Source organism: Erpetoichthys calabaricus, chromosome 1 (genome assembly GCF_900747795.2).
Source record: "Erpetoichthys calabaricus chromosome 1, fErpCal1.3, whole genome shotgun sequence".
NCBI classification, from domain to species: domain Eukaryota; kingdom Metazoa; phylum Chordata; class Cladistia; order Polypteriformes; family Polypteridae; genus Erpetoichthys; species Erpetoichthys calabaricus.
In genome coordinates, this window is record NC_041394.2 from 155,854,694 (window position 1) to 155,868,912 (window position 14,219).

The window sequence follows — 14,219 nt, forward strand, 5'->3', positions numbered from 1 at the left end:
ACAGATGGACAATGACCCAAAACATACAGCCAAAGCAACCCAGGAGTTTATTAAAGCAAAGAAGTGGAAAATTCTTGAATGCCCAAGTCAGTCATCTGATCTTAACCCAATTGAGCATGCATTTTACTTGTTGAAGACTAAACTTCAGACAGAAAGGCCCACAAACAAACAGCAACTGAAAGCCGCTGCAGTAAAGGCCTGGTAGAGCATTAAAAGGAGGAAACCCAGCATCTGGTGATGTCCATGAGTTCAAGACTTCAGGCTGTCATTGCCAACAAAGGGTTTTCAACCAAGTATTAGAAATGAACATTTTATTTCCAGTTATTTAATTTGTCCAATTACTTTTGAGCCCCTGAAATGAAGGGATTGTGTTAAAAAAATGCTTTAGTTGCTTCACATTTTTATGCAATCGTTTTGTTCACCGCACTGAATTAAAGCTGAAAGTCTGCACTTCAACTGCATCTGAGTTGTTTCATTTAAAATTCATTGTGGTAATGTACAGAACCAAAATTAGAAAAAAGTTGTCTCTGTCCAAATATTTATGGACCTAACTGTATATTTTAAGAAAAGGAACACAGGGTGAGGTACGAGTGGAGGAAGATGCAAACAAGTGGATTATATCCTAGGAGGGTCAGTCTGAAGGAGATTGGAGAATACAGTCATGTCAGAGGAAGGCATAGTTAAGCAGCATAGGATGGACGTTGGAGATCAAGAAGAACAGAAGTAGGGCAACGCCAAAGATCAATGGTGGAAGATGAAAAGGGGAGACTGTAAAATGGAGTTCAGGGAAGAAGTAAGATGAGCAGCAGGTTAGGATGATAAATGATAATAATGGAAACATACTCGCAAGTTAGGAAAGTGGGTTGAGCGGATGGAAAGAGTATTCCGAGAGGTTGATGAGTGAAGAGAATGAGAGAGAAGGCTGGATGATGTGGAAGATAGTGAAACAGGAGGTGCAGTGGATTAACCAGGAGGAAGCAAGGACATCTATGCAGAGGATGACGAATGGGAAGTCTGTTGGTCCAGATGACATACCTGTGGAAGCGTTATGGAGAGATGGAAGTGGAGTCTTAGATTGTTTAAGGCAATTTTGAAAAGCGAGAGGGTGCCTGAGGAGTGGAAGCTAGATTTCAAAGAGAGGTGATGATTAGTGAGCAGCAGTATGGATTCATGCTGAGAAAGAGCACTACAGATGCAATGTTTTCTCTGAGGGTGATGATGGAGAAGTACAGAGAAGGCCAAAAGGAGTTGCATTGTATCTTTATGGTCTTACAGAAAGCATATGACAGGGTGCCTGGAGAGGACTTGTGGTATTGTATGAGGAAGTCAGGGATGGCAGAGAAGTATGTAAGAGTGGTACAAGATATGTACAAGGGAAGTGTGACAATGTTGAAGTCTGCAGTAGGAATTAAAGATGTATTTAAGGTGGAGGTTACATCATGCATCAGCTCTGAGCCCTTTCTTATTGGCAATGGTTGTGGACAGGTTAACAGAGAAGATTAAACAGGAGTTCCTGTGGACTATGATATTTGTGGATGATATTGTCATCCGTAACAAGAGTACGGCGCAGGTTGAGGTGACCCTGGAGAGGTGAAGACATGCTCTAGAGAGGAGAGGAATGAAGGTCAGTAGGACCAAGACAGAATACATGCGCGTGAAGAATAGGGAGGTCAGAGGAATGGTGAGGATACAGGGAGTAGAGCTGGCAAAGGTGGACGAGTTTAAATACATGGGATCAACAGTATAGTGTAAAGGGGAGTGTGGAAGAGAGGTGAAGAAGAGAGTGCAGTCAGGGTGGAGTGGGTGCAGAAGAGTGTCAAGAGTAATTTGTGACAGATGGGTACCAGCAAGAGTGAAAGGGATGGTCTACAAGACGATAGTGAGACCTGCTATGTTATATTGTTTGGAGACAGTGGTACTGTCAAAAGGACAGGGGACAGAGCTACAGGGTGACAGACTTAAAAGATGTTAGGATTTACACTGGGTGTGATGAGGATGTACAGAATTAGGAATGAGTACTTTAGAGGGTCAGCTCAGATTATATGGAGTAAGAACACTGTCAAAAATAACTAGTAATAATTTAAGGCAAACTTACATTTCACACGTGTTAATTTTGCTTGCGCTTCTGAAACTTATGCTTGCTTCTGAAAATAACGCTTGCACTCCTGAAAATTGCGTTTGCTTCTAAAAAATATGCTTGCGCTTCTGAAAGGTCCAAGTACAATTCTCAAGTGTGAATAAACTGTCAAAAATACATCATTGGATGCACAAGACATTCTCTATTGAAGAATAAACAATCAATTTTTGTTACTACACATGTGCCACAAAGATGGAATGATTGAGTTATTTTTGACAGCGATCCTAAAGCTAAAACTTTGGTTGTCAGTTCAATTGCCACCTCGTTGTTGCATGTTTGTAATCTAAGTGGAGGTCTCAGGAACTGGAGTTTTCCCTAGCAGCATTTAGTGAATGTCCGTGGACAATCAGCCCAGGCTGTGGCGCTAATCCATCACAGGGGTGCACCACTGGACCCTCTAATTACTTCACCTGCGAGTCATCGGGTGGTATGGCATAAAGCCCATGGAGAAATGGGGAGAACGTGACAATTTATCTATCTATCTATCTATTTCACGTGAGCCTAAAGTTATTCACTTCCAGCCAGTTTCTTATTTATGAAACTTGTGCAAAGCAGTTTCTTATTCAACATTTAAGATCCAGTGAAAATATTCTGCAGCATAAAAAGATAAAATCAGCCGTTTATTTGAAAAAAAAATAAATCAGTTTTTCACATTTCATACTTGATCAGATGTAAAGGAGTGTGGCAGGTGGCTGATTGCGAGCCGCACCCAGCTACCTATTTAAGGAGCCGCCGCCCTGCAATCAAGGCTGGAGTCGGGTGAGGAGGTGGACGAGGTCAGAGGAGGCGGCAAGGAGAGGCCCTGAGTGTTTGTGAGGAGAAGAAAGTGGCTGCTGGAAGCCTGGACTTTGGGAGTCGGTGGGGGTTTGTTGTGTGGTGCACTTAGTGACTTGTATAATAATAGTGTAAATAAACGTGTGGTGATGGACTGCAACGTGTCTGCCTGTCTGTGTCCGGGCTGTTCCCTTTCACAGGAGTTACATCAAATTGGACCAACTTAATTTTCAAAGTGTCAGTCCAGTTTTGCCCAGCTCAAAGACAAAATTGGCACACTGTCATATATAACGAATAAGGTGTACTCTGAAGTTTAATGGGCACAGTAAAGCGTTAAGTGATGTTGGGCAGCCCTGATTTTCACAGCTTTGTGACAAGACAGATGCCTCTGTTATATACAAGTTCGGTACATGGGTCAAATTGACAGTCAAAGTTGGCACATTCCCATATCTAGTGAATGGAATTAGATGTTTAACAGGCACAACAGAGGGTTAGATAGAATTGGGCTACACTAGTTTTGAGAAAAGAAAGATTCCTTTGTTAAATTGCATTTGAACTTTGGGTACATGGGTCAAATGAACTGGCAAATTTGTCATATTCCCATATATCCCTTATCTAATGAACAGATTTCAATGTGATGTTCGACAACTTTGTGAGTACCTGGCTCAAACTGACTGGCAAATTTGTCACATTCCCATTTTTAATGACTAGGATTAACTTTGATATTTAACAGGCGCTTTAGAGAGTTGTGCACCATTTTGCCTCCCATACTTTCATAGCTTGGTGACAAGATTCCTTTTTTATGTTGCAGTTAGATTTGCCTGGCCCAAAGTGAGTTAATGGGTCAAATTGGCTGGTAAATGGCTGGCAAATGTGCCATATCCAAAGAATAGGATTCACTGTGATACTCAGTTGCCATTGTAAAGGGTTACATGACACTGTACCACACGAATTTTAATAACTTTCTGACAAGATGGATGTCTTTTTAAAATTTCAGTTCAGTTTTTCTTGTCCTAACATGGTTGGCACATTGTAATCTGATGAATGAGATTTATGTGACATTTAATTGGCACTGACAAAAGAAAAAAAAGAAAAGAGTTTAATGTTTCCTGAGATAGGCTCAAGCTTCCCTGTGACTCTGCCTCTGCTCAGGATAAAGTGAGTTAAGAAATTGGATGGATGGATGGATGCATGGATAAATATACAAATAAATAAATAAACAGAATGAGAAGTATTGCAAGTATAAATAATTGCAAGTACAAATAGTTAAATGGGTCACGAAATATGCCTTTTGTTCCTTATTCCTTTATGTCAGTCAGTCATTTTCAAACCCACTTAGTCCTGGGTCGCAGGGGTCTGCCAGAGCCTATCATAGCCAACATAGGGCACCAGTCCATCGCAGGGTGAACATGAACATACACACACACACACACAATTTAGTACTGCCAAAGCACCTAACCTGCATGTCGTTGGACCATGGGAGGACATGGGGAGAACAGATTCCCATATTTCATTTTATTATATATTTATTGTCCTATTTCACAGTTATTTGGTTTATTTTGCTTATTTATTTTTGTCCTAAATAGTCCTCCATCATAAGGGTGTAACATTCTACACACTCAGTCTTTAATCTAACTCTGTGCTTCCATAGTAAAATCGTGGCACCAAACAAAACTCACTTAAAAGTAGTGCTGTCACGAGGGGGGCAGCTTCAGAAATTTATAGTGTGCAAAGCCAATGATCTTTACGTCTATTTTGTATGTATTCATATCCTCCAGGGGGGGGTGGGGGTCATAAGTCCGTGCCTCCCAACCCAACACGAAATCTATGAACAAGAGGGTTGAAATCTGAAGGCTGGGAAAATTCCGCAACATCTTGTTCTCCTATACACTTAAAACAAAGATATGGACACTCGGCTAAGATGTTATGTAAAGTAAAGTTTAAAACGCAACGCTGTTAATTTGTTCATTTCATACTCTCACTTTGTATTGTTAATTTCATGTTGTCATTGTTTAATTAATTTCTTTGTGCCCATTTTATTTTGTTTTTTGCCCTTTGGACCCACTGTAAGGGGACTAAGGATGAAGTATGATTCACTGTCAAAAATAACTCCAGCATTCTATCTTTGTGGCACATGTGCAGTATCAAAAATAGATTGTTTCCTCCTCGATAGCGAATGTCTTGTGCGGCCAATGACATAGTTTTGACAGTTTGTTGATGCTTGAGAATTGTACTCAATTTTCAGAAGCAAGTGTAATTTTTCAGAAGTGCAAGTGTATTTTTTAGGAGCAAGTGTAATTTTCAGAAGCGCAAACGTAATTTTCAGAAGCAAGTACAGTAGAACCTCTGGTCATGAACGTTTCCGAACACGTACAAATCGGGTTATCATCAAAAAGTTTGCCAAAATTTTGCATCTTTTCATGACCACACACATTGGTGATGAACAAAAACACTGGCGGTCAGTTTCCCTACGGGTGTTCGTATGTGCCAATGATTTCAAAATTTTCTTTTGTTTGCGAATACATGGCCTAACAAAGCAGCTGATGTTGCAAAAGGAATTAAAATGTTAACCAAGCAGTGCTGGAAGAGGTGGAAAAACTGTAGCTAGTTTGGTTCAACGAGAAGCAATTTGCAGGGGATAGCGTAAGCGAGGTGATCATATGTGAGAAAGCCAGGAAGATTCATGGCGATTTGCTGAAAAAAAAAATCCTTCTTTGAGTAGCGAAGGTGAGGAATTTAAAGCCAGCAGAAGATGGTTTGAAAAGTTACGCAAGAGAAGTGGCATTTAATTTTTTTTCCCTGTGCTTAAAATTCATAAAAAAAAAGTGGTTACAGCGAGCGGTTTGTAACGGTCTAGTGTGAATTATTACACTGTTAGTTTTCTCTGTTGTTCAAGGTTTTCTCAGTGTTATTCAATGTTTTTACATTTAGTTAACTATTACACTGTGCATTCTATGGTATAATTAACTATTTTTGTGCTTAAAAAATATATATATTTACATACAGTTCGTACGGTCTGGAATGTATTAATTGTATTTACATACAATCTTATAGGGAAATTACGTTCGGGTCGCGTCCAGAGTTTTGGAACAAATTATGGTCATGACCAGAGGTACCACTGTATAACTTTCAGAAGCGTAAGCATAATTGACAAGTGTGAAATGCAATTTTGACTTAAATTATTAGGAGTTATTTTTGACAGCGATCTTACTCCATACAGGTTGTAAGGTTTGGAGACAAACCCAGAGAGGTGAGATTGCATTGGTTTGGACATCTGCAGAGGAGAAATGCTGGCTATATTGGAAGAAGGATGCTAGGGATGGATCTGCCAGGCAAGAGAAAAAGAGGGAAGGCCTAAGAGGAGATTTATGGATGTGGTGAGAGTGACAGAGCAAGATGCAAAGGAAACAGATGATCTGCTGTGGTTACCCCTAAAGGGAACTGTCAAAAGAAGAAAAAGATTTCAAGAGAAATTAAGACAACATAAAATTTCAGATTAAGTAATCATCTTCTGTATATAGAAATGCTAAATTGTTCACGATAATACCCTCCACCCAGATGGTGGACTTTCTCAAGTTTACAGCAGATGCTTATGACATATAGCTGTTAATACTGTAGCGTCAATTTCTATATAAATTGTTGGTGCCCATACCTTACTGTGTGCGCCTTTTCAAAATTCTAGGTTATGTAAAACTATTGAAGGAAGAAGTATCAATACCAAGAAATATCCATACTCTGGAAAAGTTAACCATGACGAGTAAAGATTTAAGCAGGACTCAAGACCAATTAATTTATTATGAACTCCTGTCAGAGGTGATGGATAAACTTTTCATATAGCTCTGTGTCGTCTTAATTTTTTTTTTTTTTTTTTTTTTTTTTTTAACAGAAATCCCAAACAGTTGATGTTTCAAATTTTTTCAAACAAGACATATGCATTGATAATTTTATGTAATTTGAGTCTATTTTTTTTTTCTAATTTTTGAAGTAAATAATCTACTAATTATAGCCCAGTGTAAGTGCCACAGAGGAAGGACAGGAATCATGGCTGGGATGGAGGGTGATTTCTTGCCCAGCTACGAGTCCATAATGAATGGACTAGGCAAACATAGGTGTCGAGAGCTGTTCATTTCTCCCCCCTACCCCGCAATCCCCCCACCCCCCAAAGCAGGTGGCAGCGTACCACAGTGCTGAACCAAATTAGAACACCAACAGAGTGGCATATGAATTGAAGTCTAGAAACAGCCCTGTTGAGGTCCTTGGGTGCCACCAGAGGGTGCTACCTGGGGAGGAGTGCCCTGGTTTCCACACAACCGCGAAGTGCTTCGGACAACCTGTGTATGACACTGGAAGCAGTCCTTGGGTCTAATTCAAAAGAAGCACACAGCCTCACCTCAGTGAATCAAAGTTGGAAAATTGCAGGCAACACTCACTTGGAGGAAGGGAGGTGGGAAGAAATTGATTATTTATTGTATTCTGGTATTGATTTTGTCTGGTAATTATTAGAAATGTGTTGGTAACAAATAAATACTCTTTATTTGAACCCAGAATTGTGTTGGGGGACATTGTGTCTGTGGTTTGGGGCTCAGTGGCACCCCCTTGTGGTTAGACCAGATATCCTCTAAGCAAGCCTGCAATCTTGAATGCTGGTAATAAGATTAACTATTGAATCTTGAAAAGTGGCAGAAACACATCAAGGCTTATTATCCCATGTCTTCAGATACACATCATCAAAAATCTTAGTGAATATCTAATTAGCCTACTGTATTTACTAGAGACAGATTATATTTACTATATAACAAATAGCCATTAACCATTATTAGTATTTATGAATTTTCTCTTTACGATAAATTTCTGATTTTTTTTTTTAAACTGTTTCTGTCATGTATTGTATAGATTTGTTTTGCAATGCAACTTGACTTTGACAGAGAGACCGGCTAAATCAAGCACAAAATAGGAATAACTCCAGCATTGACTGTACAGCATAGACATAGATAGATAGATAGATAAAGTATCTATGTCTATGCTGTACAGTCAATGCTGGAGTTATTCCTATTTTGTGCTTGATTTAGCCGGTCTCTCTGTCAAAGTCAAGTTGCATTGCAAAACAAATCTATACAATAATGTTATTAAAAAGTAGCTGCAGATGATAATTTAATTTCACATTCTGTAGATTTATAAAGCAAAATTTCCCTAAACACAAACACAATAATACTTAACTGTTATTAGTCCAATTACTTCATTTTGAAAGAGCAACCACAAATTACTTCTTCGTATTTTGACAGAAGCAGTGGATGTTCTTAATGAATTTGTACACTTTTGACAAAACTATAATTTTGCTCAACCCAATTCTTGGTGCTTAAATGCTCAGAAGCCTTTTGCAGTCAAAACAAAATGTTACAATGAAAGTAAATTCAGACTATACAAGATACATTTAATTCATTCTTATTAAGCACACTACCACTGAGGAAATGAGTGCACTATACAGTAAATATATAGTATGGCTAAATAAAAAAAACCTCAAAAACTAAGTATTAAAATACATGAGAAATGAAATGTGGAAATAAGACTGCAGTTTCAAATTTTTTGACAGAATATTGAAACAGCAAACAAAAAGAATATACAAATCAGATGTTAGGAATTCATAATTAACACTGACAACTTTTGCATACCAAAGCAAGCCCATAATGTGTTGTATTCTTGGCTACTTTTTTAAAATATACTTGTTGAAAAAGGTGCTATAAATTTAAAGTTAGCTTATCCATCCATCCATTTTCTAACCTGCTGAATCCGAACACAGGGTCACGGGGGTCTGCTGGAGCCAATCCCAGCCAACACAGGGCACAAGGCAGGGAACCAATCCCGGGCAGGGTGCCAACCCACCGCAGGACACACACAAACACACCCACACACCAAGCACACACTAGGGCCAATTTAGAATCGCCAATCCACCTAACCTGCATGTCTTTGGACTGTGGGAGGAAACCGGAGCGCCAGGAGGAAACCCATGCAGACACGGGGAGAACATGCAAACTCCACGCAGGGTGGACCCGGGAAGCGAACCCGGATCTCCTAACTGCGAGGCAACAGCGCTACCACTGCGCCACCGTGCTGCCCAAGTTAGCTTATGCTAAGTAAAAATAAAAATCTCCATAATATACTACCAAAAAACTTTTAAAGGATTATGAGAAAGTAATGGCAACTTAGACAATATACTAATTTGGGTGGTGTGGTATACTAGTACTGAAAAAGTACCGAAAAACCCAATTTTTAAAATAGTATGATACCAGTATTTTGATACTGAAGAAAACAATAATTTTGAAAGACCTTGTGCTCAGCTTTTCCTTCTTCTATTCTCTGACACGCTGTAGACTCCCTGAAGGATTAACTCTCCTCATCTTTTTGACACACTGGAGAAGTACATCTCAAAGTATGGGTCATGAACTTTTGTGATGAATTGCCATGCGATTGTGTAGTAAGATTACAAAGGGTCATCCAAGTGTGAATTCTGTGCCAAACGGTATCTGAAATGCTACTGACACATTATGGAAATCTTCAGCTTATGTGGCATGAAAATGTAATGGGTTTTCCTCAACTCCCATCTCACAACCTATTAAACATTCAGTCTAAGAAGATTGACAGTGAAGACAGATATACAAACAGGATAGACAGAATGAACTGACAGGTTGTAAGGTAAAGAGACTGTGGCATTAGATTGACAAAGATCAAAAACATTTTCCAACATACTAACAGGAAAAAGTTGCTTTTCATGGTGATTGCTGTGCTGCTTACTTGTATGTTTTTAAACTGCATTTTGTAAAGTTTGAATGCTGTATACACACATAAAAGGCAAACAATTTACCGGTTGCTACTGTTTTATGATAAATCCTGTGGCTAACAGTGTTACTGTTGTAGTGGAAAGTTCAGAGCCCCATGAAAATCAGATTGCAAACAACTCAGTTGACAGCCTTTAATCAATTTTCATTACTTAAAGCATAATCTGCTCATAAGGTGTTTAACGGGTGGATGAATGAATGCAGTCGAGCTCACAAAATTACAGGACAGAGATACAAAAGCACAGTGCAGTAAAGCGAAGATACAGACACATGCACGCATGTACTTATGTATCCCTATTGAGTTACTTTTATAAATGTTGCTTGGTACAAGATGTGCTCCGATTACTATGGACAGCTTATAATCAAAACTCCTGCGAACGAGCATAGAGCAAAACAGTTTTTCTTAAGTGTCACTTTAACATTTGTGGTGTTTTCATTTAATAACAAGATGACTGCTGCCAGTTCTGAAGTTTGTAACTTTCAACTGTAATCAGCACAATAATTTGACATGGGGTAATTCGCTTGTTAAAGAATTTCTTTCCCCCCCCCCCACCATACTGTGAATGCGATAACATGCATCGATAGCTATGAAAGTGCATAAAACTCATGGAAATCTGATTTTTCATGACACGCTCCGTTTGTGGAGTTTGACATTGATGCGTGCATGCCCAGTGTAGGTTAAGGTCTATATCATAAATGGCTTCACATGTTTCAGTATGGACAGGAATCCTTCTGAAAATGGTGCGAAAATCCAGCATTGACAGACATTGTTTTGAAAATGAAAACGCAGTAGCGTGGAAGTAGCCTCAGTGTGGGACAATGCCCCAAACCACCCCTTCCCCTTCATGAGCTTTAGACTTCACGGTTGACAAACCACCATACCCTCCCCATTCTTCTCCTCAACATGCTGCAGACTCTGCAGTGGATAACAAATGTTGACACACTGGAGAATTTAAAGCTTGTAGAGGCTCAAAAATTGCAATAAATGTGCGGTGCTCCAGGAAAGATGAGGTTATGTGGAGTTATCTATTATTTGCTTCAGTACATTTTCATGACTGGTACTTAGGTCCAAAAGCTGGTATCATTGCTGAAATCTAAATTTTTGTATTGATCCAACACTAATAATGATTCACTTTGTCATCTTTTATTAGTGATTAGAGTAATGCACAAAAGGATATAAACAATCTTCATGTGTTTAGGTCAAAATTACAGTTAGGATTTTGCTGCTTACCATTATTTCAGCAATTTCTTCTGGGTTATCACCATCCAAGTCAAATTTGAAAGTAACCATTTTCCTATTGTGTGTTTCTAACTGACACTCGGCAACTCTATCTCCTTTATTAGACACCTAAATGGGAGTGGGGGAAAAAAATATCTGTTCAAACTGTATTTTAAAGTCCAACAAAAACATTATATACTTCATTCTTGCATTTTGGCCATTTAATACTAGTGTTCTTTTAAAGTGTGTATGTAGCACATACATTTAGAATACGCAATTTGGCACGGGACATCTTCTCATGCCGTGAGCGACTCCTGACAGACTTTCGAAAATGCCGCTTAGCTGGTCTTCCTTCATGTTTTCCACTGCTGCTAGTCATCCCTTCATTTCCATCACTCATTCCAGACACATCAGAATGTGCACTATAAAAGAATTGCGAAATAAAAGTAAAACATTAGTTAACTGTAGTGAACAACCAAGAGGTATGTGCAAAAGTTCAAAACCCAAAGTCCAAATAGTGCAGGGCTTTTCAAAGTCACTAATAAATACATCAGTCAATAAACAATTCCATAAAAACAAGTGGCCTTCAGTTTATGATTAAAATATCCAATGAACCACTCGGGATGTTAAAATCACCATATTCTTGCTGCTTTCCTTCTCTTTCCCAGTCTTCATCAGGACCCACAGGTGTTTAAGCATTGCGGCCACCACATCCTACAAATCCATCACCTCCTTCTTTGCAAGGAGACCAGAACTAACAGCAAACCTGGCCCTTGTACTCCATGGAGCTGCCACCTCCGTCAGTACCTGCATCTGCCCTGGGCGCCATGTCCTCCTCTGGATGTTGCCACATTAGGAACCCAACTGCCTACCTGCTCCCTTAGCCTCACTCGGCCTCTCACCAGCTCCGCCTTTCAGCTTTGCAGTTGCTGTGAGAACAGCCACCACCTGGAGTTCCTCTATCCCTCCATTCTGCTTCTAGTAACTAATTAGCAGTCCCATGCTGTGCAACTGATTCTCCCCCATCTATCTTCCCAGACATGGTCATCACCTTCTCACAGTCTTGTTAGGTCCCTTCTCTGTTTCTTGCCCAGGCTACTTTATACTCCATTTGGGCGCAGGTGCCTTTATTATAATAATAATAATAATCTATATACAGAGTTTTCCTCATCTCGTTACTAATTAAACCATTATTTATTTCATGCTGCATTATCATTTACTTAAACTATATTAAATTTGGGGGGCATAACACTAGAATCCCTGAAGTCTACAAAAAAACTTGTAATCCCGGCCCACTTTAAATCCCTTCGGACCTCTCCATCAGCGTTTTTGATTTTGTAAATGCGTCAATCAGCACAACCAGTAAGCAGCCTGCTATACCATCCTCCTCCTTGCATTTCATGTGTGTTCCATGTCTACAAAGATCTGGGTAAGTGTAGGAGGAAAGGAAATGTGAGGCAAGAAATGCTGAACACATACCTAAAGCAGAAATGTTTTCTATGTTATGCTAATAATGACGTGAAGTTTTCTCTATACAACTCCAGGAACCTTGGCTTGGGCTGGGAGATCTTTTTGCCCGAGCTGAGCTCCGGCAAGGCGGGGGATAGGACAGCAGGCTGCTTGTACTGATTGACGCATTTACAAAACAAAAGATGCTGATGGAGAGGTGCAAAGGAATTTAAGGTGGGCCGGGATTACGAGTTTTTTTGTAGGCTTCAAGGATTCTAGTGTTAATAACATGTAAGAACTTCAAAAAGTGCATACACTGTAACCCTCCAAATGAATGCATTAACAGCTAGAACTTCTCAGGTTAAATGGAGGAGCTCTGATGGTCTGCCATGCTATGAAATTTTATAGATTTCATTAAATTCACACCCAGCAATTTGTTTTTATTACAAACTCAGCTAAAATAATGAGGAAGCAGCAGGAAGGTGAGGATAACATGTAGCTTTTAATCTGTTCCAAATATGTCAAATTGAACATATACAGAGCTATTGGAAAAACAGACACTAACCAATTCTGACAAATGCATTACTGAAACTTGTTCACCATGGCCTTGGGTTGGCAAAGGTGAAGACATATCTTCAGCAAATCCAATCAGATGTTAAAAAATTGCTACAAATCTATTCATGCCACTTGTTTTATCAGCAATACCTTCCTGTTTTGAATATTAATAAACTATTCACACCTAAACTCACGTTGTATATTCACACTTCAGCCCACCCACCTTAACTCTAAGATAAAATCTCAGGAGTGTTTAGTGAGCAAAGCATAAGAAAGTATATTTAAAAAAAATGCTTATTTGTTTGAAACACTTATTGAAAACATCACACTAAATATTTATGCTGACATACACCTCAAACCTCCTATGTGGAAAACATCACACTTTTGTGTCTGAAATCCACAACGCCACAATTTTTTATTTATTTATTTTTTTTAAAACTATTTCTGAAAACGGTTTCTGAAGTGCACATACTAAACATGCAAACTAAACTATGACAGTTGTTCTAAACAAAATGTGTGAGACACATGCTTTAGAAATACCTTTCATTGGTAATTTGCAAAAACCCCAATATGATCAAAATGACTATAAAATATCAGTCATTCACAAATTTATTCTCAATTGGATTAATTTATTCATCAAACTTACACTCATCATTAACAATACAGTCCTCTGGACCTAATGAGAGGTTTACATCAGCATCACTGTGCTAACATACATTTAATCATAGCATTAAGTACCTCTTGTGCATACATCTGGTGGGTCAACTTCCAAAAGAAAAGGCTCATTTCAAAATAAATTCATTATGTTTCAAAATTCATATTTCATTGTGATCACAGAAATCTTTCTCTGTATGGCACTACCCCTTCTCCAAAGAAATAAGACCAATTATCATACCATTTAATATGTAATTAGAGGTCCCTGTGCTGCAAACTCAGCAGTGACTCACTAATGTAACATGATAGGTTTTTTTTTTCTAATTCACCTAATTTTGAAAACTTCATATTATTTGACAAGATACATTGTAGCAAGTCACAGTTTCTGGTTTCTGTCAAAGTGTTTCCTATGTTTGTAGAAAATAATCTTGTAAAGTTATTAACTGAAATACAAGACAAAACAGAAAATCCTGATGAGCTTTTCCAGTGAAGCTTGTGACTGCAGCATGTTAAATAAAAAAAACTTGCATTTAATAACAGCAGCTCATTCCAATTTTTACAAATTCTAAACGCAGTCGATCATGCAAATATTTCAATA

The 14,219-nt window shown here is 38.7% G+C and overlaps 1 protein-coding gene across 9 annotated transcripts in view; it reads right to left on the reverse strand.

The window, feature by feature from the left end:
• wnk1b (WNK lysine deficient protein kinase 1b) overlaps positions 1–14,219 on the reverse strand; it is a 293,364-nt gene that overhangs the window by 103,122 nt on the left and 176,023 nt on the right. For all 9 annotated transcript variants that reach the window (XM_051920252.1, XM_051920244.1, XM_051920239.1 and 6 more), the window contains 2 exons: positions 11,226–11,385; positions 10,976–11,092 (listed from right to left, as the gene is read on the reverse strand). In XM_051920252.1, coding sequence (XP_051776212.1) covers positions 10,976–11,092; positions 11,226–11,385 — 277 coding nt within the window. The remainder of the gene's footprint in view (positions 1–10,975; positions 11,093–11,225; positions 11,386–14,219) is intronic.